Here is a 25,528-nt window from a genome sequence, read left to right as displayed (position 1 = left end):
ATCGCAATCAAATCCGCACCTGGGCCAGGTGTCCTGCCCCACCACCCAGTCAGGCCGTCACCACCTTTTACTTCCTTACGGGGGAAACCCCACCCACCTCAAGTCATTTATTTTATTTAACAAACACTTATAGCTCTCAGTGGGCCAGGCACTCTTCTAAGAACTCTTACACCCACTGTCTTATGTAATCCTCAGGACACACACCCCTGAGGGAGGTAATACTATACCTCCACCCCCAGATAAACCAGCTGAAGCTGGGAGAGGTTGATGTTCAAGGTCACTGAGCTGAGATGAGAAGGGGCCAGGATTCAAACCCAGGCATCTCAGCTCCAGGGTCCTTTCCTGTCTCTGAATTGGAACTAAACGGAGGAAACCTGGAAAAAATGCTGCCCAGGGATGGTCTTCTTCCTGTGACGCACCAGTGTCTGTCAGCTCCCTGCCACTCGGCCCACACGATCGGTGTGATGTGTAAACCAGGAACAGGAAATTCAATGTGGGGAGCAGCCCCATCCCCTGGGAGAGCGCCTGGCCCTTGAGAATAGCCTTCTTTCTCAGATTTTCTCCCTTCCCTGAAAGAAGGTAGATTTCTATTTTTTCCGTTTTTTTGTTGTTTGTTTTTAACAAGTGCAAATACTTCAGTATTAAAGTATTTAAGCATTCTGGCTCAGCCACAAAAAGGGGCTCTAAGATGTGAGTGAGTCATTCTTCATAAAACACTTTCCCCCGCAATGCTCTGGTTTGCTGCCTTCAAGTGGGTTCCTGGCCACACACTCCAGGGTGACAGCCTTCCTCTGCTGGTTGCTGCCGCCTCTGGGGGTCCCCTGTCTTTCACTGTCTTGTTTGGCTTGGGTACCATTAGCTTTTTATGAGAGAGAGAGAGAGAGAGAGAGAGAGAGAGAGAGAGTGTGTGTGTGTGTGTGTCGGGAAGGGTTAAATCCATTTCTCCACGAATCTGGCAGTTAGTGCCCCACTCCAGAAAGGTGGGGAGTGGTGGGAGGGTGATGCATGAGTTAAAAAGGCAAGTTAGCAACAGGTCGGGGGACCCCTGTCATGAACCCTGCCTTCTATCTGGACGCTTTCGACACTGTTCATGACATCATGCTACCATGTGCTGACAAGGCCACAATCCTCAGGCCCTCCAGGTGTTGCCAAAATAGCATGACCTAGCTCCTGGTCCAATCCTAGCTCTGCCCCTAAGGACCTGTCTCTATTTCTCAACCTGGCTGTGACTGTTCTCACAGCCGTAAAATGAACTAAAATAAAACCAAGGTGTGGAGCCAAAATCAGGACTACATGAGATCTCGGATGTGAAGGGACTTCTACATTCAAGGGGTCCAGCTTCGAGCTTACCACCAATTGAGTATAAAAAGGAAAAAAAAAAAAAACACAAGCGGGAAGAAAAATGGGCACTAAAAAAAAATGTAATATTCCATAAAGGATTTCAGTAAGGTATAACAAAACAGGACCCGGTCACCAGGAGCACAAACCCACCATCACCCACCCTGAAGGAGACCCCTGAAGGAGACCATCCAGCGCATCCCTTAAAATGGAGCAGCAAGGGCTGGGGTGGGGAGGGGACGGGGCAGTGTTAGCTCCTGGATTGTATTGACAAACCTGGTCAGGGCACCACTCAGTCCAAGCTGAACTCTGGCCCAGGACACACAGCCAACAAAGGATAAACCACAGTCCTAGGACACACTGGCCACCCCTCCAAATAAAGGCCATGATGCTTCACCATGGAAATCACATCCTCTGTCCCAGGGCCCTCTGGATTTGGTTTCCCACACCTGGGGACGTAAGACTAAATGAAGCATTTTCTGGTTCCATTTGTCTGCAGCTGAAAAGTTCAGAGCCCTACACTAGCCCCCTAGTCTTTCACCCTATGCAATCATTACCAACTCTATGCCAGCCACGGGCAAGGTGCTGGTGAGACCGGGGACAACAGGAGAAAACACTATCCATTCTCCGGGTGGGGAGGGTGGGCTTCCTTTCCGGTGTGGGAGATCACCATAAAAGAGTATGTGTAGTGAGTGTTCCAGAGGGCACAGCTCAGGAGTTACATATTCACTATCTGAAAGACCTGCAAAGGCCACTTGATCACACAAATCAATCTTATGGCACCAAAAAGCCAAGATATGAGCCTAATGGGATCAAAATGATGGTTTCTTTTATATATAATGGCACTCAATGTAAACTATTTTAAAGATGATTTTTTTTCCTGTTAGTTGTTCTGTTCGTAACTACCCAATCTGTTGATCTTCAGCTTAAGTGTTCACAGAATTATAGCGATGAAATGCATTCCTGCTGAGGCCAATAACTCCGTCACTCATCCACCATTCAACAAGTATTTTAAGGTGGAGCCTTACAAAATGACCAATTGTGCAGGTCAGAACTGTCAAACGCTGGCTATCTCAGATGGTTCGGTGTGCTTAGCACTCGTGCCAGGCACTCAGCTAAGCTTGGGGGACTGATTGTGAACCATGAACCAAATGGAAGATGCCCCAAATCCCACAGAGCTTATATCCTAAAGGGGGGGGACGGACACTGCCAAGTAAACAAATAAAGAAAAATACATAATTTGGAAATGTGATGAGTGAAAAAGAGACAAGGTGATATAATAGAATGTGACCACCAGAATGGGGGGGTCAGGGGAGGGTAATTCTCTCAGAGAAGATGGCATGACGACAGTAAAGCTGAGACCTGATTAATGACAAATGGGGACAGCCATGTGAATATCCATCTGGAGTCAGGACAGCACAGGAGAGGGAATCCCACACTCTCTAGGATTAGAGATCCTAGACTCACACCAGTCCAGGCAAGGTTACCATGACATGCGGAAGCACAGAGAGGTCAAGGTTTCACACCAACCAATCCTTTGACCAAGGGAACCAACTCAGGATCCTCTGGAGGGTGGAGAGATGCTTTTACCTTCAAAACACTGGGTATCATTCTACAGCTAGCATTAAGACAAACAGCTTCATTATTTCATTCACTAAATTATGTTATATTAAAATTTTAATCGGCGAACATAACACTGGAAAATGAGAACATCCATACACTGCTATTTTCCAGTGTAAGCTGTCAAACCCCCCCCCTTTTTTTTTTTGCAAAAGCAATATTGCAACACAAAGAAAAATCTGTAAAGATTCTTTGGCCTACCAACTCTACCCCTAGGGAATTTATCCAAGGAAATAATCTGGTTTAGTAGAATAAAAATATTCTCTTCTGAAGAACTCAATTGAGGCGTTAATCATTGCATGCACAAAGGAAAGATAAAAGAAAAACAAGTATACCTGGAATTACCTAAATGATGACAGAGATTTTTAAAAATAGGATGATTCACTTGATGAAATAGCATACAACCATTAAGCACTGTAACGAAGATTATATAGTCTTTCAAAAATGAATGGACTATCCAGCTCCTTGAAAGAAGCAGAAAAGGAACAATGTGCATATTTTAATGGAAAAACATGTCAGTGATACCTCAAGGTGAAAAAGAAAATTGAAAAAAAAGTTGAATCAAAGCCAGTGGGGTGGGAGGTTATTTATTTCAAAAGTCCTTCTAAAATATTGTCATTATATCGAGTTTTCAATAAAAAATCCTTCAGAAACAATTGTACTCTGATCACTGTAATAGAACGCCACCACAGCACAAGGACATTGGCTCACTCTAACTTTAAATGCAGAATAAAGCCAAATTTGGAGATGTTGTCTGTGTTATATATCCCATAAACTTTCATATACAGATCCTACATGTAAGACTCAACTTTGAATGACAATGTAATATTGCATGATTTCACAATAACTTCCTCTGTTTTTTTTGATGTGTATTGATGGGAAGAATTGGAAATTGTGTTTCAGTCTACGGAATGGGTGTAGAAAACGCGGGAGTCTTACCTCCTCCCACCATGCAAAGATGGGGCCAAGGGATCCCCGTGAAATCAACCACCCGGGAAGAGGCACAGGTGGTGGCACTCACCTTTCACAATCAGCTCAGCGTAGTTGGACACACCAGAGCCACCGTCAGAGCGGATCACACAGCGGTACTTGCTCACACTCCGCTGGGTAGTGTCCGCCACACTGACTGTCGCCGAGAAGCGCCTGTGGTTGACCACGCGGGTGACCATGAGGGCCGTGTCCCTGCCATTCCATTGCTACAGGACAGAGGAAGGGAAGGAGAAATCATATTATCACACACTCCTGAGTGACCCCAGCATGGAAGTTCCACCCATCCCCACACCCCTGGGGCCCATGACTTTCCATAATAAGGACTCTCCATTGCTGGTTTCTGCAAGTGATGTGATTCAAGAATAAACTTTGCTAGTGAGCTGTTTCAAGAGGGTGGATGCCTGGCCATAGGAAGAGAGAGCACAGCCGCTTCTAAACACCTTGGCTCCTTGCTCATTTGCATTTGGGGTTGGCACTTGGCCCTGTAACCTTCCTCCTGTTTTCCTTCATCTCTTAAGCAAAACCCACAGGGTTTCCCTAAATGCAGACTCAGGTAAGTTAGTGAAGACACAGCCCACAAAGTGATAATAAACAGCTGGTGTCCTGGTACACCACCCACAGGCTCTGAGTCTCCCCCACAGGGACCAATCTGTCCCTCCAGGTAGAGTGAGGATGGGGGCTTTTCAACACCTCTCCTCGGCATATGCTTCTTCCTCTGCCTGGTGCCTCCTGTCTCCCTGGAGATACTCCCTCTCCCTTAAACATACAGGTTCGGCTCGTTAGCATCTCCAGTAAGTGCCCCTGACTGTCACAACACCTTCTGGAAGTTCCTCACTCTCTTATGTATGGTGCAAACGTCCCACACATTTTTTCCTACAAGTGTTTCCCACTGTAGACTGTGAGCTCCCCGAGGGCAGGACTTCGCTCTTTTCATTTCTAGCACCGTGCCCTGAAGCCTCCTGACTTGCTAAACATTTCTAGAATCAACATTTCTAGCACGGCATTTTTGTCTTTACCATCCTGAATCTTAGATGTGATACTCTGAGTTTGAATAAGGCCCTTTCTCACAGTAGCAAGTTACAATAACTGATAGGAAAACAAATGCAGGCCAAAACCACTTGTCAGGCACTTTCATTTCTCTGGGCTTCAGTTTCCTCATTTAAACAATGGATCTGATACTGGTGTTTGCTCTATGGAGTTTTTGCGACGAATAAATGAGAAGGCATGTAAAACACTTAACACATGAAGGTATATTCTGGTGTTAGTGGAGCTCTCTACATTAACCATGAAATTAGCCAGGTGAAGTGGAGTAACCTGGATAAGAGCCCCTCAAAGATGTCTACATCCTAATCCCTGGAACCTGTAAATATATCGCCTTACATGGTAAAAGGGACTCTGAAGATGTGAATAAGGATTTTCAGATGGCGAGAGATCCTGAATTATCCAAGAGGATTTACATGCAGAAGAGGAAGAAGGCTGGATGGCGAGAGTCAGAGAAGGAGACGTGGTGACAGACGCAGAGGTCAGAGTGACGTGATTGACGGCTTTAAGATGCAGGAAGGAACCATGAGCTAAGGAATGCAGGGCAGCCTGCAGAAGCTGGAAAGGTTAAGGAAGAGATTCTCCCCTCTCCTTCTCCAGAGGAGCCCAGCCCAGCTGACACCTTGATTTTAGCCCAGTAAGACCCAATTTCTGACTTCTGATCTCCACAACTGTAAAGTAATAAATCTGCATTGTTTTAAGCCACTAAGTTTGCGGAACTTGTTACATCAGCAATGAGGAATTAACACAAACGGCAAAGGACTGATTAAGCGCAAAATATTAATTTTTCATGTTTAAATTTTATTTTGGTGTCTCCTCCAGTATTATCTAACTTTTCTTCTTAAAGATGTCAGATTCCAGCAGAACCAGAGAGGATTCAGTGCATCCCCTTGAACAATTTAGATTTTTCTGTTTAGCTCCTGAACCACCAGGCTTTCTCCCATGGAAGGATAGGAAACTGCAGGTTGTCTAATAAAATCTCTAGAAAATAGGTCTTTTGATAATCACACCTGTCATACTGGGAGCAGGCAACAGCAGGACAGGGACGAGCAGGAGGGCCCAGAGCCACAACAGGAAACAGGGCTGTGACAGACCAGGGCAAGGAGAAATGGAGGTTAAGTTCAGAGAGATGAGCCCAGATGGAAGGGCAAGCAGGTGCTCAAGGTCAAGGCAACTGAGCAGTCACCCAGGAGCCCAGGAGCCCAGGAGCCCAGGAGCAGAGATCGGGAGGGATTCTAGAAGACCAGGAATGGTGAGAGGCTCAGATGCCAGAATGCTGTGGCAACACGCACAAGGGATTTAAGCAGACAGAAGGCATAAGAAGCACAGGTGCCAGCCACTGTCTCAGTCCCAGACAGAGGCAGAAGAGAAAATGCAAGGGAAGAAAACAAGGGGAGGTTTCATGAAGCAGGAAAAGACTCAGAAACCTAAGCCCATAGGCAATGAGCAGGTTTGAGTGGGCACAGGGAGGCGTGGTGCAGGGAAGATGCCAGGAGCCTGAAGCGGACCACAACCCGGAGGCAAAGTGGGAGAGTAAAGCTTCCCAGCCATGATACCAGGTGCCATGTAAGTGCACAGGGATGCAGATGTTAGGGTGCTAGGAAAGAGGAGCAGGACCGTGAAGGGAAGTCAAAGTCCCGGGAAAAGCCAGAGAGGAGCATGACACAGATGATGCACATAGAAGCCTGTGGAAAATTCTATCAAACCCTTAGGCCCACGTCACCCCTTTGGCTTGTTGGAAACTTTCTTCTGGCTCCTGTAATATTTTTCATCCATAAGTATATCCTTCCTCTGAAAGTTCCAGGCACACTTCCTTTCTTCTTGCGGCAAGTTTTTCAGAGCTATGTCTGTTGTTGTAAAATGAATCATCTTCTAGCCCCTCTGAGTCAATGAATCAATTGACTAAATTTCCCACTGGGCACTCAGAAGGGTATCTTAGATTGGGCTCCCCAGAAGGAAGCAGAGTCTGAGACCTGGTGATTTACTGAGTGCTCTCAGGAGAATGGGGATGAAGGAAAGGGTGAGGAAAGAAGCTGAGCAACGATGTGGTGGAAACTGGGGTCTGGCTTCAGCCTGACTCCACAGAGCTCCAGAGCATGAAGTGTACCAGAGTTAATCCCACCAGGAGGCAAGGAGCCAGCTTCTGCACTGGTCATGGCCAGGTTGGGGAGGAAGAAACGGTTCCCATTTGACCAAGGGCACAGTTCTCTGGGGAAGGAGGATTTGTGAGCCTTTAGCAGCCAACATGCACAGTGCCCTGCAGTTTGGGGCACTGGCTCATAAAGGCCACTTTAATCCATTCTACCCAGCACCTTCCTATCTCTATCTCCTCCTCCAGTATATTATACATAGGGTCTCCTGAAAGCCCATGAGCCACTGCCCTGAGATTTGCTGGTTGTCTGCTCCTGAATCGATGTTAAAAAAAAAAGGGGGGCAGGGGGCTGGGAACTGATCTCCATAGATCACTGACAAGGTGGGAAGCTCAAGTACCCCTGCAATAACGCACTGCTTCCTCTGAAAAGCCAGTCTATCCCCCAGTGAATAAAGTTCCATACCTGAGTTTGATAAATATTTTGTTCAAAGTAATGGGATTTGTCTGAGCATTTATTACGTAAAAGTCACATTAACGAACATGTCCGAGTGCTCAGTCTGTGCCAGGCACTGTGTTAACTGGCTTACATGATAGAATCCACTTAATCCTTCTAAAATCCCTAGGAAAGTACTTCTCAAAGGCTGGGTCCCAGACCCAGCATCAACATCGCCTGGGAAGCTGTGAGAAATGTTCATTTTAATGAGATTTCCAGGGCTGATATCCATTTATGGAGGCTGTTTATTGGGGTTGGTAGTCTGAGTTGTCTTTTCCCCTTTCCTTATTCTATTATTAATCGCACTGGAAATGTACTCGTCATTTAACAAAACAGAAAATGAGCGAGTGTGGAATGTGGAAGGTATAATTTCTGCCCAGAAGAATTTACAGGCTGGCGTCAAGATTCCAACAAGGGGCTTCCCTGGTGGCGCAGTGGTTGGGAGTCCGCCTGCCAATGCGAGGGACACGGGTTCGTGCCCCAGTCCGGGAAGATCCCACGTGCTGCGGAGCGGCTGGGCCCATGAGCCATGGCCGCTGAGCCTGCGCGTCCGGAGCCTGTGCTCCGCAACAGGAGAGGCCACAGCAGTGAGAGGCCTGCATACCACACAAAAAAAAAAAAAAAAAAAAAGATTCCAACAAAACAGCAAAAAGGGCAAAACATAAACACAAAGTCAAGTATTGAAATAGCATCCTTCAAGGAGGAAAACACGGTCAGCAGAGGAGGAGCAATGCTTTTAGAATAATCTAAAGCAGTGGTTCTCAAAGTGTGGTCCCCAGACCTACTGCATTAGCATCCCCTGGGAACCTGTTAGAAATGCAAATTTTCTGGCCCCTCTCTGGACCTAATAAATCAGGAGCTGTTATGGGGGGGCCAGGCCATTTTTGCTTTCACAGACCCTCCAGGTCACTCTCATGGATGATAAGGCATGAGATAGGTCCTAAGAATATTCCTATTTTCCAGATAAGGAAACTGAGGCAGACAGGTCAAGCAACGTTGTTTAGAATAGTACTTTTCAAATTAATGTGCATACAAACCACCTGGGGAATCTTGTTAAAAATGTCTGAGTCTGTCGTGGGACCTGACATCCTTCATTTCCAGTGAGCTCCCAAGTCTTGTCGCTGATGCTGGTCCATGAACCATAGGAAGAGGAGCAAAACCTTAACATGACTTTGCTGAGGGATGGAGTTAGGATGTGGACCCTGGTGATGTGATTCCAGACACTGAGGCCTTAATCACGTTGCCCAGTGGCCAGCCAGTACACGACCCTGTGACTCTGTGTGAGGAGGGTAGAGTGTGCAGTGTTCCAGAAACTCACTTTGTTTGTTCAAAGAACATCAAACGTCACCTTGCAGGAAATGACTGCTCCACAGAAAACAGTTTGGGAACTGATGTGATCTATGCCTAGCTTTCTAGAAATCTCAGCGGTCTCGAAGTCAGAAGTATCTATGTAAGGAGAGGCAAAGCATCTTCCTGCATTCCTGGCTAACAGACTTTCTGAATATATTATTAAGGGGGGTCATATCCAATGTGCTGTTAGGCTTGGGTGACGTTTTCTTACCCCAACTCCATCCGTTTAAAGCAGCGGCTCTCAAACCTTAGCGTGCATAACGATCACCTCCAGAGTGACTCAGCAGGTCAGGGGTGAGGTTAGATAATCTGCATTTCTAACAAGTTCCAGAGTGACACTGATGCTGCTGGCCTTGTCCTATGTCTCCAAGATTTGAAGGCTAATGTCACCTTAAGGCCCTCAGTGGAAAGAATGGGGCCAAATAATATCACGAAACACATGAATGGACACATTCCTTAAATCCAGGCCACTCCCTGGGGCTGAGCAATTGGTCACCGCACCAAAGATGCCCAGCCATGGGCCACGGGTGTGGCACCCAAATCCAGCCCCTGTTCTGCTCGCAAAGCAGGAGTGCTGACCGCAGGCTGACCCAATCCACTTGGAGGAAGGCTACCTATTTTCTTTGCCCAAAGGCTCTGTCTGCCTGCCAGGCTATATGCCTTGGGGCTGCATGTGCCCACAGGGCGAACCTTTTTCCAGTTCATCTACCCAGGGGGGCACATGTGTTCCAAGCTGAACAAAGGCATTTTATAGCCTAATCGGTGGTCCTGCTTAATCCCATTTTATACCCATGTCTCATTCATCATGGTAACAGTTCCCTTTGAAACCTCTCTTTTTTCTTTCTTTTTCGTCTGCTTCTCTCTCTCTTTTAAAACAACTCAAATTCCACCTTCCCTGAGCTTGTTTTATGTTATGTGGAATAAGACGGCTTGGTTTGAGAGCAGACACTCTTTACAAGAGTATGGACTGCAAATGCCCACATTTAATATTTCTGACCCTGGCATATGTGCATCCTTCCACCACCCAGGCAAAAACCTCTCTACCTTCAGGAACTATCTACAGAGGAAGACAAGAGAAGCACCTGATGCCATGGAAAGCCTGCTGTTTTCATATTACCTGATTGACTATCAAGGTATCTATAATAGCCTCACCATTTTGCAATTCCCCATCCTCTCTGCTCCTGTGTCAGGACATTATTCCCTTCACAAAGAGATAAGACACAGCCTGCAAAAATGGCTGTCATTATTTCCGGACATGCCGGAGTGCACGCTGGCTTGCCATTGATTTATAATCGGCAGAAGTGGAAACATTACTGTCTTTAATAAAAGGAAACTGTGTGCAACTGACATTATGACTGTTTTACAGGAGATATTCTAACACATGGGTCCTGGAAACCTTCCATGTGCTGATTTGAGCTCCTAGCGCAAGCGCGCACGCACACACACGCAAGTAAAATGAGGCCAGCGTTTCCGGTTGAAAATTATTCTAATTGCTCCAGAAATCTCCTGGCTAGAAAATATTTCAGTGAACTTCCCACAATTCATTCGTAATATTCTTTTCATTTCTAGTCATACTGCGTCAATGGCATGACATTTGGAAACTTGCTAAAAGCTGGCCCATTGATTCTCTTAAGACCATATTTGCACCTCTTTGGCAATCTCTAAAGAACAGCTTTTGATTACTCTTTATTAAAAGTTAAAAGAAATAGAAGTGAACATAAATCATTTTTGATTCGCTATGCTAAAGACCGCACGCATGGCTGACTGCCCATTTATGGTTGATTTCTGGGTTCAGAGTTTCTGCAGCGTCAGGAGGGTCCTGGCCTAAGCCCTACAGGGAGCCGTCAGCCCTGAGCAAAGAGGATGAGCAGGTGGTGAAGGGCCTGCACACATGCCATCGCCCTGTGCAGCCTGATGGCCTTTTGACTATTTCCAGTTCACCTCTCTGAACTCTGCTCACAGGCCACTTCTTCCACGGGCACTTCTCTGAGACTCATAATTCCTCCCTAATCTCCCTACTCCCTACCTCCTCAGCAGACCCTTTTCCCCCCTGGGAGCCTGGTCACATGTGTGATAAAATATGTAACTCTGTGATTAGTTGCTAAATGTCTGTCTCTGCTGCCGAAAGGTAAGTTCCATGAGGGCAAGAAGCAAGGCTGCCTTGCGCGCCACTCTTTATCCCAGCTCCCATGTGCTGGGGCGGGAATGAGCTGGATCAATCCTGAAGCACATAAGCGGGGGATGGGCTGAGGGAAGACAGGAAGAAAAAATATCAGAAAGTAAAGGAGGAAAGAATACATTGTGAGGGGACAGTTCCAGGTCAGAGTTGCCGACGGTCCTCAGAGAGGAGGTGCACAGGATGGAGGAGGATGAGGTCCATGCACCAGCTTCAGACGAATCTGAGGGAACCCAACCCCGTGCAAATCCAAAGCCCAGCTAGATTTCCCTCCCCTGGGTCGCCCTACAGGAGCTGTGTTTTAATCTGGGGTCCCTACAGGTGAAAAGAAGGAAAGACAGAGCATGTAGTAATGGTGCCATGACTCTGTAAATACACTAATACCTACTAAATGGTAGACTTATTGAACTTTATGGTTTGTAAATTATATCTCAAAGGTAATAATAAAAGATTGGGGTATCCTAGGCGTGGGGTTCCCCAGCTATGACACAGATCTGCTGTGTGTAAACCCCACCTGGATCCACCCTCACATCATCTTCACAGGACTTGGGGGCACAAGGGAAACTGTTGCAGACATGAAGCTCGTGGTGCCTGCGGGGTAATGAGTAATAAAGTCCTTTGTCTCTGACCCAAGAGTCTCGTGTCTCCTGCCAGCATCCATGCAACCATGCAATGGGCAGCCTAACCCCTTTGCTTGCAAATAAGGCAAACTCTCAGACCCTTCATAGTTGCTGACAGATGATGCCATGGAACCAAGAGGGCAGGAAGATTTTCAAGGAGGGAGCGGTCAGCATCATCAAATGCTGAAAGAAGAGCCAACTATAAGGAATAATAATAATAATGAAGGAGGATGGGGGGAGGAGGGGGGAGGGGGAGGAGGAGTACCACCGCCACCACCCTGCCCCTGGCTTTAGCAACAAGGAAAGCACTGGTGACCTTCACAAGAGTCACTTTTGGGAAGAGGCAGGAGTTAAAGAAAGGCACATTGCAAGTGTAGACATCACATTTAAGAAATGTGGCCAAGAAGAGGAAAAGAGCTGTAAGAAGGCAACTAGAAGGCAGAAATTTGAAAAAAAAAGCCCAAGGGTGTTGGAATTTCGTTTGTAGATTTGAGAGACTCAAATCTCTTTAAGTACCCAGTACAGTGAAAATTAGAGGTGGGTAACTATGTGATAAATACATGAATTTTTTTTAATAGGAAGCCATCTGTATGGAAGGAAAGGCTAGAGTGGAGATACAGATGGGAAGGACTATGAGGTTAGCATGGAAGGATGAGCCCACCCAGGAGGTAGACACAGACCTGCATTCAAATCCTGCCTCTACTGCTCACGACCTGGGTAACTCTGACTCATTTACCCTTAAGGTTCAGTCTCCTCACCTATAAAGCAGGGCTACAAATAGCATCTACCTGAAAGACTGGTTGTGAGAATTAAATACATCATATGTGTAACCATTCAATACATGCCAGCTGTGTTGAGTATCGCCGTGAATTTCTCCTTAGTGTGTAGTTGTAGGGTGACCACTAGGTTTTCGGCAGAAGCCCCGCATGGAAGGGACACCTGGTAGAGATGCAGGCAGGACGGGGAGCTGCTTGCAGGACGCTCACAGCCCTGCGAGCCAGCGGTAGCCCCGCGGGGAGCGGGAAAACAGGTTTACCGGGAGAATCTGCCGCAGAGGACCCACACGTCTGCTTATCTCATCAGCCCTGATGTGGCTGCTGCTGTGCTGATGGCTTCCCAGGGCAGGAGCCTTTTCCTGCCAAGTTAGGGTGTGCTCCCTGTAACAACGCCCGTGATTTGTCTAAACATGTATGCTGCCCTACTGAGATCTGTGCAGAGGCTTTGGACACATGGCCTCATTTCTGAGACTCTTCGAACGCTATTCGTTGTACAGACTTCCGATGGAGTGAATCCTTTGTAGGGAGACCTGGAAGTCAGCCTTGGGGTGGGGCTGACAGGGCCTGCCCCGGAGCTCCTGAGGAGTGCATGGATCCCACAGCAATCTTCCATAAAGACCAGGTGACACACAAAAATATTTCTAAACCTCCACCTTAATGAACAGTATCTCTTGGTGGCGATGAGGAGGTGGGCGCAGTCTGAGGGTAATTTTACCCGCATCCTCAACAGGGGCCAATGCTGCAGCTTCTGTCGGAATAGCTACCCCTAATTCTGCTATGCCCTGTGAAGGCTCCTACCACCCTTAGAATATTCTGTGCCTAGGAAAAAGTGGTCATTTTTCTCCTTTTAACAGCATTTTTTCTGTTAATATTAGTTACCTATATTCATTTTAGCGCATTTGGATGAAACAGAAAAGAGTAAAGATGAAAAAAAAAGCATACATAATCTACCATCGCAATCAATTATTAAGTGTCTTGCTATGTGTTTTATAGTGTTATATGTGTATATTTATACAGGTATGTATATATTTGTGTAAATATGTGTGTATACATATGGTTGGTTTTTGATATAAAATTAATATATTGGGCATATCGTTTTATAACTTGCTATTTTCACTTAAATATATACTGTGAAAATGGCATTAAATAGACTTCTATAACCTGATATTTAATGGCCCCATTTACTTAATCAGTCCCCTTTTCCTGGACATTTAGGTTGTTTTCAGTTTTTCATCCTGTTGAACACACTTGCATATACATTTTTTTCCCTGTCTCTGGTTATTTTCTTAGGTGTATTCCCAAAAGGAAAATTACTTGCCGGAAGAATATGTACATTTAAAAGTGTCAGCTAGCTACTGCCAAATTACCTTCCAGAAAAGATGTACCATGTACATTTTCACAGTGCTACACCGATAATTTGTCACTACAGTTCCACCTAGTTGTACCCTGAATATTGCTCTTCTTTTTTTTCCTTTTTCCAAAAGGGCTCCCCAGACTTGTAGGCTGCTTTTCTTACTAGTTATTCCAGTCAGGATGCACACCAACTACTCGCTTGAAAAAAATGCTTGAAGAATCACAAGTTTGGATTCCTCAAGACAACGCATCACATAAGGAATCAGCAAGTTATGAATGAGGCCCTTCCACCGGAGACCACGGCACTACATGCTTCACCTCAAGAAGAAATCATCCCAGAACAAGATGAGCTTGTTTATAACTTTTACTGGCCTTTATCCGCCTTTTCCCTAAAAGACTACAATTGTTCTAGGCTTAGGTATACACATTTCTGCATAGGTCCTGTCTGTTGATTTTTATGCAAAACTTGCACTATAATTCCATGAAAACTGGCACTAGAAGACAGAGTCTTCTAAAGAGCATGTTAAGTCTTCAGGAGGGTGCAAAACAGGGGTATGGATAGTCTTCCTTTTCAACTTATTAATTTATGACCTGAAAGCACTTAAGGACAAGCAGGCTGTAGATCCCTGCTCTATAAAAAGAAGGTAAGCATTCTCTACAACAGGCAACAGGGATTTATCCCCAACTACAAGTCCACCAACTTTTCCCTAACCACTGCCAGAGAGAAGGGGCACTGACATACTATTCTGAGAAGAAAGTCACCGCCTTTATTTCCCTGACTTAAAACTGCCAGATAAAAAAGTTTCCACATTTGGTGACTTAGTGAATAGTCAGCTTATCTTGGAAGCTACAGCAAGAAATAGCACTGTTGAAAGGCACACCTGCTGTAGGTGTCCTGTGGACTCTTGGCCACAATGTGTCTGTTTCACTCACTTTGGAAATTCTCAGGCTGAGGCGCCCCAGCCTGTTATAAGGAACACAACTTTGGCAAGTCTGCAAGCCGTTCCTCTAGGCGCTGGAATAAATCCAAAGCAATATCTCATGAGAAATCCGCCCCTGCCTTAGCCTACCCATCTCAGATCAGGGCTGCAATTGTCTCTTGGGTGGCAGGTATCATGACTGGTGCCTCATGTTTTATAGAAAGATGTTGACCTAATTCCAACTACACTGTTGAATATAAGCCTGGACTTAACTGGCCAAGCGGGCATTTTGCCAGAGAGCATAGTGTAAGCCATCTACCTCCCAATATTTCCTGAAATATAGATGAGGGAGATAACATTTCTGGTGGTTTCCTTGAAGAAATAGTTATTGAATCTATTCACTCTCCAGATACATGTGAGGTATCCCAGGATGGCGAAGGTAGACAGCATAGTGTAAGCCATCTACCTCCCAATATTTCCTGAAATATAGATGAGGGAGATAACATTTCTGGTGGTTTCCTTGAAGAAATAGTTATTGAATCTATTCACTCTCCAGATACATGTGAGGTATCCCAGGATGGCGAAGGTAGACAGCATAGTGTAAGCCATCTACCTCCCAATATTTCCTGAAATATAAATGAGGGAGATAACATTCCTGGTGGTTTCCTTGAAGAAATAGTTATTGAATCTATTCACTCTCCAGATACATGTGAGGTATCCCAGGATGGCGATGGTAGAGAGCTGGGGACCTCTGCCGTATCACACTGCCCACCCCACCCCCCGTCGCCAAACTGCTTTTACCCAGAGCATCACTATGGGAAACAAGCCTATGAAACTCACTTGTGTGCCCTCAGTAAGACTGTGGTGGAAAACGCTGTTCCCTACATCACAGACTGTTTTCTTTATGAGGACTCCTGGGAACAATTCCTGTCTGGCCTCTGTGTGAACGACAGAATTTTCTGGAGCCACTGGTTTGGGCTCATCTCAGGGACATCACTGTGAGCTGTGTATCTGACAAGCTTTCCTGATTCTGTGTGTGGCCATGGTGCTGGGGCTCTGCCTGTGACCCACCAGGAAGCAGCAGATGTACAGAAATGCAGTTTTTAGCATATGACCAGCTCCGACGCGTTATTTGCCTCCTATTTCGTGTTGCCTCACTTAATTTATGCTATCCTGTCATGCTTTATGTCCCATTGTAAGCCACCTGAAAAACGTTCTGGAAATAAGATTTGGTTTACACTGAAAAGTAGATAAATAAGTAAGATGTGGAAAAGTTCTAAACCATGTGTTTCTATTTCCTTCAAAACTTCAATTACATTCGGCTTTAACATCCTTCCACTGACAGACTCAAGGTTTAGAGCACGCAACTCAGAACTGTAGCAATAACGTTCATAAGATAATTGGAAAACCCAAATAAAGATGCTGAATGTACTGTGACTGTCTCTTCTCATTCTTGTGACCCAATTGAGGCAATGCCATTGACGTGACAAAGCTTCTTGGGAGCCTGATGCACTTTAATACTAATTATAATGAATAGATAGCATTATGTAATACTTGAGCGACACGTGGAAGTTTCCTGTGCTCTCTTGTGGTCTGCAGGCAGACCCAGGAAGCAGCAGGAGCAGGCATTATTATTTACTGCTATCTTCATTCTACTGCTCTGCTAAGAAGCAAGAAAAGAAGCTCCTAGATGTGCTCTCTCGGCCCAGGGACTTTCCAATTGCAGGAAATGGGCTCAAATGCAAGAAGAGAAGTGATACTATGAACTCCCATCAAAGTGTGCTGGGCATGGGTTAAGGACCAACATCCAAACTGTGTGAGTCAGAAGAGACGACAGAGAACTTTAAGTATATGAAGTTGGAGGTAACAGGAGTCAGCTTCTTTCAAGCAATATTCCCGATTCCTTGAACTGGAGGCGATGTCTCTCTAGAGCTGTGCTCTCCAGTAAGACTCTCTGCAATGTCAGAAATGTTCTCTATCTACATTTGTCCAACATGGTAGCCACAAGATACATGTGGCTATTGTGCATTTGAAATGTGGCTAGTGCAACGGGGCATCTGAGTGCTGAATTGTATTTATTTTAACTAATTTAAATTTAAATAGTCATACTAAGTTTAATAATGTTACAGGGTACAGGATCAATAAAGGAAAGTCGATTGTATTTCTGTATATTAGTCATGAAAAATCAGAAATTGAGGGTTTTTTAAAAATGTATTTCAGAGTAGCATCAAAAATAGGAGATATTTAGAGATGAGACTGACTAAAGATATACAAGACCTGAATTGTAAAACCTTGCTGAGTGGAATTACTACAGACCTTAATAAGTAAAGAAATATACCATGTTCACGATGAGAAAACTCATTATTGTTAAGCTGTCAGTTTTCCCCAAAGGGATCTATAGATTCAATGCAATCAACCCCCATCAAAATCCAACAGGCCTTTTTTTTTTTGTATTAGAAATTGACAAAAAAGTCATATGAAAATGCAAATGTACCCAGAATCTAAAATATCCAGTTTGCCTTAGTCCTGGGATTCTGGGCTTAAAGGACAAAGTTTGTTAGAAGGAAGTTTGGAAAGCTCATAGTTGCAAATTCTAGTTCTGGCACTTTTATGTTTCTGACCTCAGTTTCTCCACCTGTAAAATGGGGAATAGTGATGCCTACATAACAGAATTAGAGTTACGATTTAACAAGATCATGGATGCAGCATATCATCCAAGGAGCAGAGGTACATAAGAAATACCCCTTCCCCTTCCCCACCAAGCCCTTTATCACAGCACACACTTTCTTCCCTTCCCAAGGGATGGGCAGGTATGCGCAGGAGGCCCCTCCCATCCTTACCTGGAGCCAAAGTTTGTCATGCTGAGACCACTTTCCACCAGCAATGCACTGAAAGGTGGCATTCTGCCCCACATTCACCTCGACATTTTGGAGCCGCAGAAAATGAGGTGCTTTTCCTAAGAGAGAAGCCAAAAAGCATATGAGGACAGAATTCAACAGCCTGACCATGTCCCTGTCGGCGGGTGGGAGCTCAGGATGGGCACTGGGCAGGGGGGAATTTGTGCTTAGGAGATGGTCTGGCTCGGTGAAAAGCTACTGTTGATTGATCACTTCCTATGATCCAGTTACTGTTCTAAGACATTTACATGCATCATCTCATTTAAACCTCACAAAAATCCACAAGGTGGGCAGTAACTCCAATTCACTAATCAGAAAATTAATGCTCTGAAGGGTTACATAGTTTGTCATGGTCAGACAGCCAGAAACTGGGGAAGGCAAGACACGAATCCATGTCCTTGAGAGCCTCAAAATCCATATTATTAGCTGCTGGGTAATACTGCCATGTTTGCAAAAGGAAGTTGGAGGGGTGGGGGTGGGGTCACCCAAGAAGATATCTCCCTGTAGACCTGGGTGAGCAGAAAGAAGAAAACTGAAGTGAAGCACCTCTGGGCCTGAGACTTGCACACCTGGCCCTGGTGATGATGCGGATCATGAAGGGGGCAAAGAGGGGAGGATGGAGAACAGGTGGAGGAGAACACCAGCCGTGAGCACTGAGTGAATGAAGGTTACGTGATTGGTGTCATGGCAGTGTCTACACATAGTAACTCACTTAACCCAACGCAGTTGGTGGTGGTATTATCTCTATTTTACAGTGAGTGAAGCAAGGCACCGAGAATTCAAGACACATTCAGAGTCTGCACTCTTCACTCTAAGCTATGATATCTAGGGATGGGATGGAGGTGGGACATTTACTCCAGGGACCTGGCGTAACAGGAGAAAGGACTTTCACATGAAACTCATAGTGTCCATGGGTAATCAGTTTTAGAATTAAACATATGTTTTATGTTGGGTAACTTGGGTTCATCTCTTTTCTTGTTTGTGGAGAGAGGTCCTTGCCTATGTGAGCTCTCCAAAGACGAGTGGATTGATAATCTCTGTCTAGAAGAATGCGTTTCTTCATCAAGGCACAAAAGTGTCAACGATCCCTATCACATCAACCAAATCAGTGATGAACCAGGCGTCAAATACCCCTGGAATGCGATCAAATGGACGGTTCAACAAGGGCCTTTGGCCATCTTTTCAGAGAGAGTCAAATATCCAGACAGACAAGTAATAATAACAATGTCATTTATTGAAAGCTCCTACAATGCCAGGCACTGTGAAAAATGCTTTACGTGTTTTATTGAAGTTAACTTCATAATATTCCCTAAAGCAGACACTAGTGTTATTTCCCTTTTAGAGAAGCAGAAACCAAGGCTCACCAAGTTCAATTTGTCCAACACTACACAGCATTAATGACAGGAACAGAATTCAGTCCAGGTCCATGTTAGCCCCAAACTCAGCATTTAACCAGCACAGTCTCTTGCCTCTTGGACAACGGGGAGGTCAACGGTGTCTCCTGGAGCCCAGGATCCAAAGAAAGGGCTCACAGGCAAGGCTGTGCTGACCCTCCAGACTCTTCTCATTGCTCTGGAACATTTTACCACAAGAGATTCCTTTCCTTGGTATTTGTCCCCATGGCCTTCACACTTGGAACTGTCTGCTCTACCAAACTGTGTCACCACCTGCAATGCTCAGCAAAAGCCAAGGACCTTGGCATGATCAGGCAGACTCGCTGTGCAGAAACATACAGCTTCTGCTCAGGTTTCTAAACAAAGTGACAACAGCTCAGAGTCCCCCTCATGCCACCTCCAGGGGCCCACGACTAGATGGCGTCAAGAGTCCAAGGGCCAGGGAAGTCCTCTCATTGTGGGCTTCTCAGAGTTGAAGATTCGTGCATCTAGTCAACCTGACAAATGTCATGCTGCTTTGATTGTCTGAAATGTTTTCCTTTTTGCTCTCCTGTATAATTTTGTAAAGTTATTTTTGGAACTATCAGTTCAAGTCAATTTTTAAGTGGGAATAGAGTAAACCTCATAAGCCCCTTTATGCTACCTGTTTGAAGCGGGAAGGAACATCTACTTCCTGGTAAGGAGAGGGTACAGAATCTTAGTTCCAATGTTGGGAGGCTTTGTGTTAGGTTTTTACAAAACGGTATCTCCCCTCAGCCTTGGGGACCCTGGGCAAATGGTTCAACCTCTGGGACTTGTGCAACTAGAAATGAATTGTCTCTGGATCAATGTCCCCTGCTTGCTTCTCTTTTTTTTTTTTTTTTTGACCACACCATGCACAGCTTGTGAGATCTTAGTTCTCCGAGCGGGGATTGAACCCAGGCCCTCAGCAGTGAGAGCAGGGAGCCCTAACCACTGGACCACCAGGGAATTCCCTCTCCTGCTTGCTTCTGACTCCTTTCTAGCAGACCTCTTGACTTGATTCTTCCATCTGCAATCCCTCTTCCTCCCTCCCTTCTAGGTACAGTGGTAGAGAATTCAGAGGTTTAATGGCCCCTGGAGTTAATAATTCTGGTGAAACACTGAGGGTTTACAGACAACAGAGATGTTGAAAGCACGCGCCTTCAGGAGCCAGACAGTTCTGTAAAGGAATAAAGTGGTTCGGTTGTAAAACAAACAAAAACAAAACTGCCACCTCCTTGCCCCCTTATTCATTTTCCTACCTTTCATAGAGACTTGGGTAAAATAAAGATTTCTCTGTATCAGAAAAGCAACATCACAAGCACACTAATAACTGGTATCTGCCTCAGCAATGAGGAGGCAATAAGGAGTGGTGGGGACTTGGGGGAACTGGATAAAGACCCCATGCCCCATAGGCAGAGGGCAGCTAGCAGTTCCCTAGATCCAGCAGACAGAGGCCATGCGACAGTGTTGTGCTCAGGGTAGCCAATCATCCGATTTCTCAAGGCAAGTAAGAAATCCAGCCTTAGGTGAAAGCCCTCATTCTAAAATTTTGACTGAATTTATTAAAACACTATGTAGACTTAACAAAACATGACGGCAGGCACGTTCTTCTAGTTGGCTGTCTCTGTTACATAGTTCTTATGGAACAACTTCCACTGGCCAGTCTTGCCTGGTCTGAACCCATAAAACCAGGGATGTCCCCACCCCTCTAGGCGTCATGCTGTTGTATCACGTGCACACTAGCCCTAGATCGCGGTCCTCAACACGGGGACCCTTCCGGACCACCGCCCTCCTGCTTAGCACCCTCTCCACGTGCCCTTACTCTTTGAGCCCTGGCTTCATCTCCAGCTCACGACAGATCTCCTTCTCTCTCTCTGGGGGATCCTCCTTATGTTGGGGACCTGTTTGGTACACTTCTCTGAGCTCCTGGCCTCCCCAATCCTCCTCCCATCCCCCCACCCCCACCCCAGTCCATGCCTGAGTCCAGTCCTCTCCCAGCTGTGATTTGCACCCAGCACCTACAGCTCCAGGAAAGCAATCATCCCATCTGCTTCAACTCACCAACCTTCGGCCAAGCATAGACGACCTTGGGGCCCAGACCAGCCACCAGCTCGGGGTTTTAAGCATCCCACACTCACTCCCCATTGAGACCCAGCGCCCCCAAAATGGGACCCTGCGGAATGGGGTTAACAGAAAACTGGCTGTGCATTTGGGGCAAAAAGCCTTGATGTTGGTGACATTTACACTCCTGCAGATGTCAGTACAGCATCTGAAGACGTATTATTGTGCCCTTTATCTCGCTCTTTAAACCTGACTGCTCAGTAGGAAGCCACACAATTGCGGAGAAAGTGCACTACATACATTAAAAACGTGCTGCAGACCATGGTCTCAGTGACATGGCCCCACAAGGTTGTGATGGAAAAAAAAAAAAGTTTAAACAATTCTAAAAGTCAACCTAGGAGCCAGAAACTTTGAAACTGAGTGGAAAATTGTGCTGACATTTATCATCCACAGTTATAACCGTAGTGACCCTGCTAATGGCTGACACGGAGAAATGGCAGCAGAGGGTAACTATGGCTAAAATATTTGCAGAATAACACAAAAATGTTAAATGGGCCATAAAATATAGACGAGAGGTCTCCGTTTGTAGGAGAAAATAATTTCCGTTGAGCATCACACTTATCTTCCGGTCACTGTTTTAGAAGCTGACAGGCAAGTGTTTAAAGTCATATAACTTCAGCTCAAATCGATCGAGAAAACATTTGCAAATCATGCACTAGCCCCCTGGAACTCTTGGAATACTTAGTGGAATCACTTATTGATAAACTCTGACCACACCTTAATTTTTAAAAAATGTGTTAAGGAACTGGAGTGGAGAATTACAAGCCTGAGGACCTAAAGAGGATGCATTCTTTTAATAGTGTTAAGTTTTTAACAAGCTATGAGTGAAGTCATAAATGCATTAAGGCTGGGGTTGGGGGAGAAGCACTGTCAGGCCAAAGGACAGTTCAGAAGCTACTAGCAGGCTGCATGACGCGCGATCCCATGAGCAGCCTCCAGGACCCATGCATAGGGGGAACCATGAAAGGTCACACACACCTCCTCCCCAGAATCACACCACCCAGCTGATGAAGCCAGCAACCTAGCAGGGCACCATTTCTGATGCCTCTGGCTCCTACTCTAACCCCATCACTTAGGACCAGTGGGCTCTACCTCTTAAATTCATCTCTAATCTGTCCACTACCTCTCTCCATCTCTATGCTCTATGTTTCTTCATAGTCTGCTTACCGCCTGTTATGGGCTGAACTGTATCCCCCCAAAATTCACAGGTTGCAGCCCTAATGCTCAACAGCTCAGATTGTGACTGTATTTGATAACTGAGTCTTTAAAGGGGTGATTATGTTAAAATGAGGCTGTTAGGGCGGGCTCTAACCCAATCTGACTGATGTCCTTATAAGAAAATTTGGACACACAAAGACACATCAGGGGCACATGTGCACAGAGGAAAGACCATGTGAGGACAAAGTGAGAAGGGGGCCGTCCTCAAGCAAAGGAGGGAGCCCATGGACAAAACCAAACCTGCCACCTTCATCTTGGACTTGGGGCCTCCAGGACTGTGAGAAAATAAAATTCTGCTTAAGCCACCCAGTCTGTGTATTTTGTTATGGCAGCCTTAGCTGACTAATACACCATTTGTTATAGACCAGATAATTACCTGATTGTTTTATTTTCAGTCTCTTTCACATCACTGGAAGCCCATGAGGGCAAAGAATGACTCTGTCTTACTCACTTCCATGAACCCAGACTAGTGTCTGGCATGGAGCATATGCTCAGTAAACAAGTCGGATGGTGAATGAATGTCTCTCCACCACCTGGTCCAGGACATCACCATCTCTTACATGACTCTAGAACTTTCTTTCTCATAGGTCTCCTGACTTCTTCTCTATTACCCCTTCAACCCCTCTTCCACAGAACAGCCAAAGTAATCTTTTAACAATTAAATGAGATCATACCAATCCCCAGCATAAACCCCTTCAGTGGTGCCTCCCTACACTTAGATTAAAATCTAACCAGTCATGGGGCTTCCCTGGTGGCGCAGTGGTTAAGAATCTGCCTGCCAATGCATGGGACACGGATTCGAGCCCTGGTCTAGGAAGATCCCACATGCTGCGGAGCAACTAAGCCCGTGCACCACAACTACTGAGCCTGTGCTCTAGAGCCCGCAAGCCACAACTACTGAGCCCGTGCACCACAACTACTGAAGCCCACACACCTAGAGCCCACGCTCCATGACAAGAGAAGCCAGTGCAATGAGAAGCCCGCGCACCGCAACAAAGAGTAGCCCCTGCTCACCACAACTAGAGAAAGCCCGCGCACAGCAACGAAGACCCAACGCAGGAAAAAATAAAATTAATTAATTAAAAAAAATCCAACCACTCACAATCTAAAATATGACACAAATGAACTTATCTACAAAACAGAAAGAGACTCACAGACATAGAGAACAGACTTGTGGTTGCCAAGGGGGAGGGGCATGGGGAGGGATGGATTGGAGTCTGGGGTTAGCAGATGCAAACTATTATATACAGAATGTATAAACAACAAGGTCCTAGTATACAGCACAGGGAACCATATTCAATATCCAGTGATAAACCATAACGGAAAAGAATATATATATATATATATATATATATATATATATAAAACTGAATCAGTTTGCTGCACAGCAGAAATTGACACAACATTGTAAATCAACTATACTTCAATTAAAAAATAATAAATTACACAGTTTGATAAGTTAAAAAAAATCTAACCACTCACAATGATGTTCAGGGCCCTGCTTCCCTTTCACTCAGAAACACTTTCCCCCATGTTCCCCATGCTCAGGATACTCGGGCAGCATCAAGCTGATCCCACTGCAGGGCCTCTGCACTTGCCCTTTCCTCTGCCTAGAATGCCCCCTCCCCAAACCTTCATACAGTGAACTCCTTCTATGACTCAGATCTCAGCTCAGACCACATCTTCAAAGATACCTCCCTGACCACTTTATCTAAGAAGCCCCTCCACATCCGTCCCTCACATTTACTACATTCACAACACATCACTATCTGAAATTATATTAGTGACTTACTTAACATTAGTTACTTACTTAATGTCCTTCCTCCCTCTGTCCTTCTGCTAAGTATACAACATGGGAACAAAGACCTACCTATCTTGGTCACTTAAGTATCCTCTGTGTCCAGCAGAAGTTCCCGACACATAACTGATGCTCAATAATTGACTCGTTGAAAGAAAGAATGAATTAAAACCCTGACTGGATATGGATTGAGCGTGGGGCCTTGGGAAGGGGCCTTTGCTAGGCCCTGATCAACCCCACATGACTCATGAGCTATGGATAGAACTCAGGGGACTACATGCACCACCAATATGTGCACAGAGAGTTAAATGGAATTTTCGAATTCCAGCCACTTTCACAGAGTTGCACGTTTTGATTTCTAGGAAGTTTTAAGCTTAAGTCTCCTAAGCATCTAAGGTGAACTCAGATGAAGCACATTACACAAGCACACAGCCAGGGTCACGTCTTCCTGAGTTATGTCCCATGGCCCATTTGCTGGGTAACTTGCTCTCAGCAATTCCATAACCACATAATGCACACTCCTCACAGGAGGAGTATGAAGTTCCCAGAAGAATCCAAAATTCAGAAGCAGCCTCAACAGGAGGAGGATTCCAAGAGGAGCCATGAGACTTTAGGCAAGCAAAGGCATTCAAATGCCCTCCAGAGAACCCTCGCCCATGGAGATTTCTCTGAGAGAAGGAAGCATGGGGCTGAAATGGCAAACCATGGCCAGTGTGTAGAGTTAAGGCAGAGCTGAGGCTGAGACAAGAGACAGGTGTCAGGTTGGGTGTCATGGTGGAGGTAAAAATTCCCAGGAGAGGACAGAATTCTGGGATCCCAGGAGAGAGAACCAGGCCAGACTCTTTCAGGAAGAGCCTACTAGGAAGACCTAGTGCAAGCATCCAGCCCAGGGTAAGCAGCGGGCATGCAGCCGGATGCAGCTCCGAGGATGCAATGTGTGCAGGACTTGGGGATTGCTGAAATCCTGTTTCAGAGAGACTGCCTCAAAGCTGATGGCTGTGCAAGGCTGAGTGTGTGAGGTTAAGTGGATCACAAGTAGACCAGACGTCTCCTGACATGGTCTGAGGTCAACAATCATTCTCCAATGGGCAGCAGATGCTGATTCCCAGGAGTCAAGGGAGGGGAAGACTTAATCCTGGTAAGAGGGACGCATGTGTATACCCAGTACATAAACCCTGCATAGCTGGGGGATTTCTGGGACCCTCTTCACATAAAGTCTGTTTCAGCAGAGACATGTGCTGGGCATAACTAAATGGACACATCCATCTGAGAAAATCCCAAAGACTCAGGAAGTAACCCAGAGGGTAGGAACCTTAGGCCAGAGTAAT

General features: G+C 45.6%; 1 protein-coding gene across 1 annotated transcript in view; it reads right to left on the bottom strand.

Moving 5' to 3' along the window:
* Positions 1-25,528, bottom strand: part of PTPRT (protein tyrosine phosphatase receptor type T) — an 825,916-nt gene that overhangs the window by 678,206 nt on the left and 122,182 nt on the right. Inside the window, exons 7-8 of the mRNA XM_060079174.1 lie at positions 17,610-17,725; positions 3,980-4,154 (exon numbers count right to left, since the gene is read on the bottom strand). Coding sequence (XP_059935157.1) covers positions 3,980-4,154; positions 17,610-17,725 — 291 coding nt within the window. The remainder of the gene's footprint in view (positions 1-3,979; positions 4,155-17,609; positions 17,726-25,528) is intronic.

Source organism: Mesoplodon densirostris, chromosome 16 (assembly GCF_025265405.1).
Source record: "Mesoplodon densirostris isolate mMesDen1 chromosome 16, mMesDen1 primary haplotype, whole genome shotgun sequence".
Taxonomy (NCBI): Eukaryota; Metazoa; Chordata; class Mammalia; order Artiodactyla; family Ziphiidae; genus Mesoplodon; species Mesoplodon densirostris.
The sequence above is the reverse complement of the archived record's forward strand: the minus strand, read 5'-3'. Positions and strand labels throughout refer to the sequence as shown.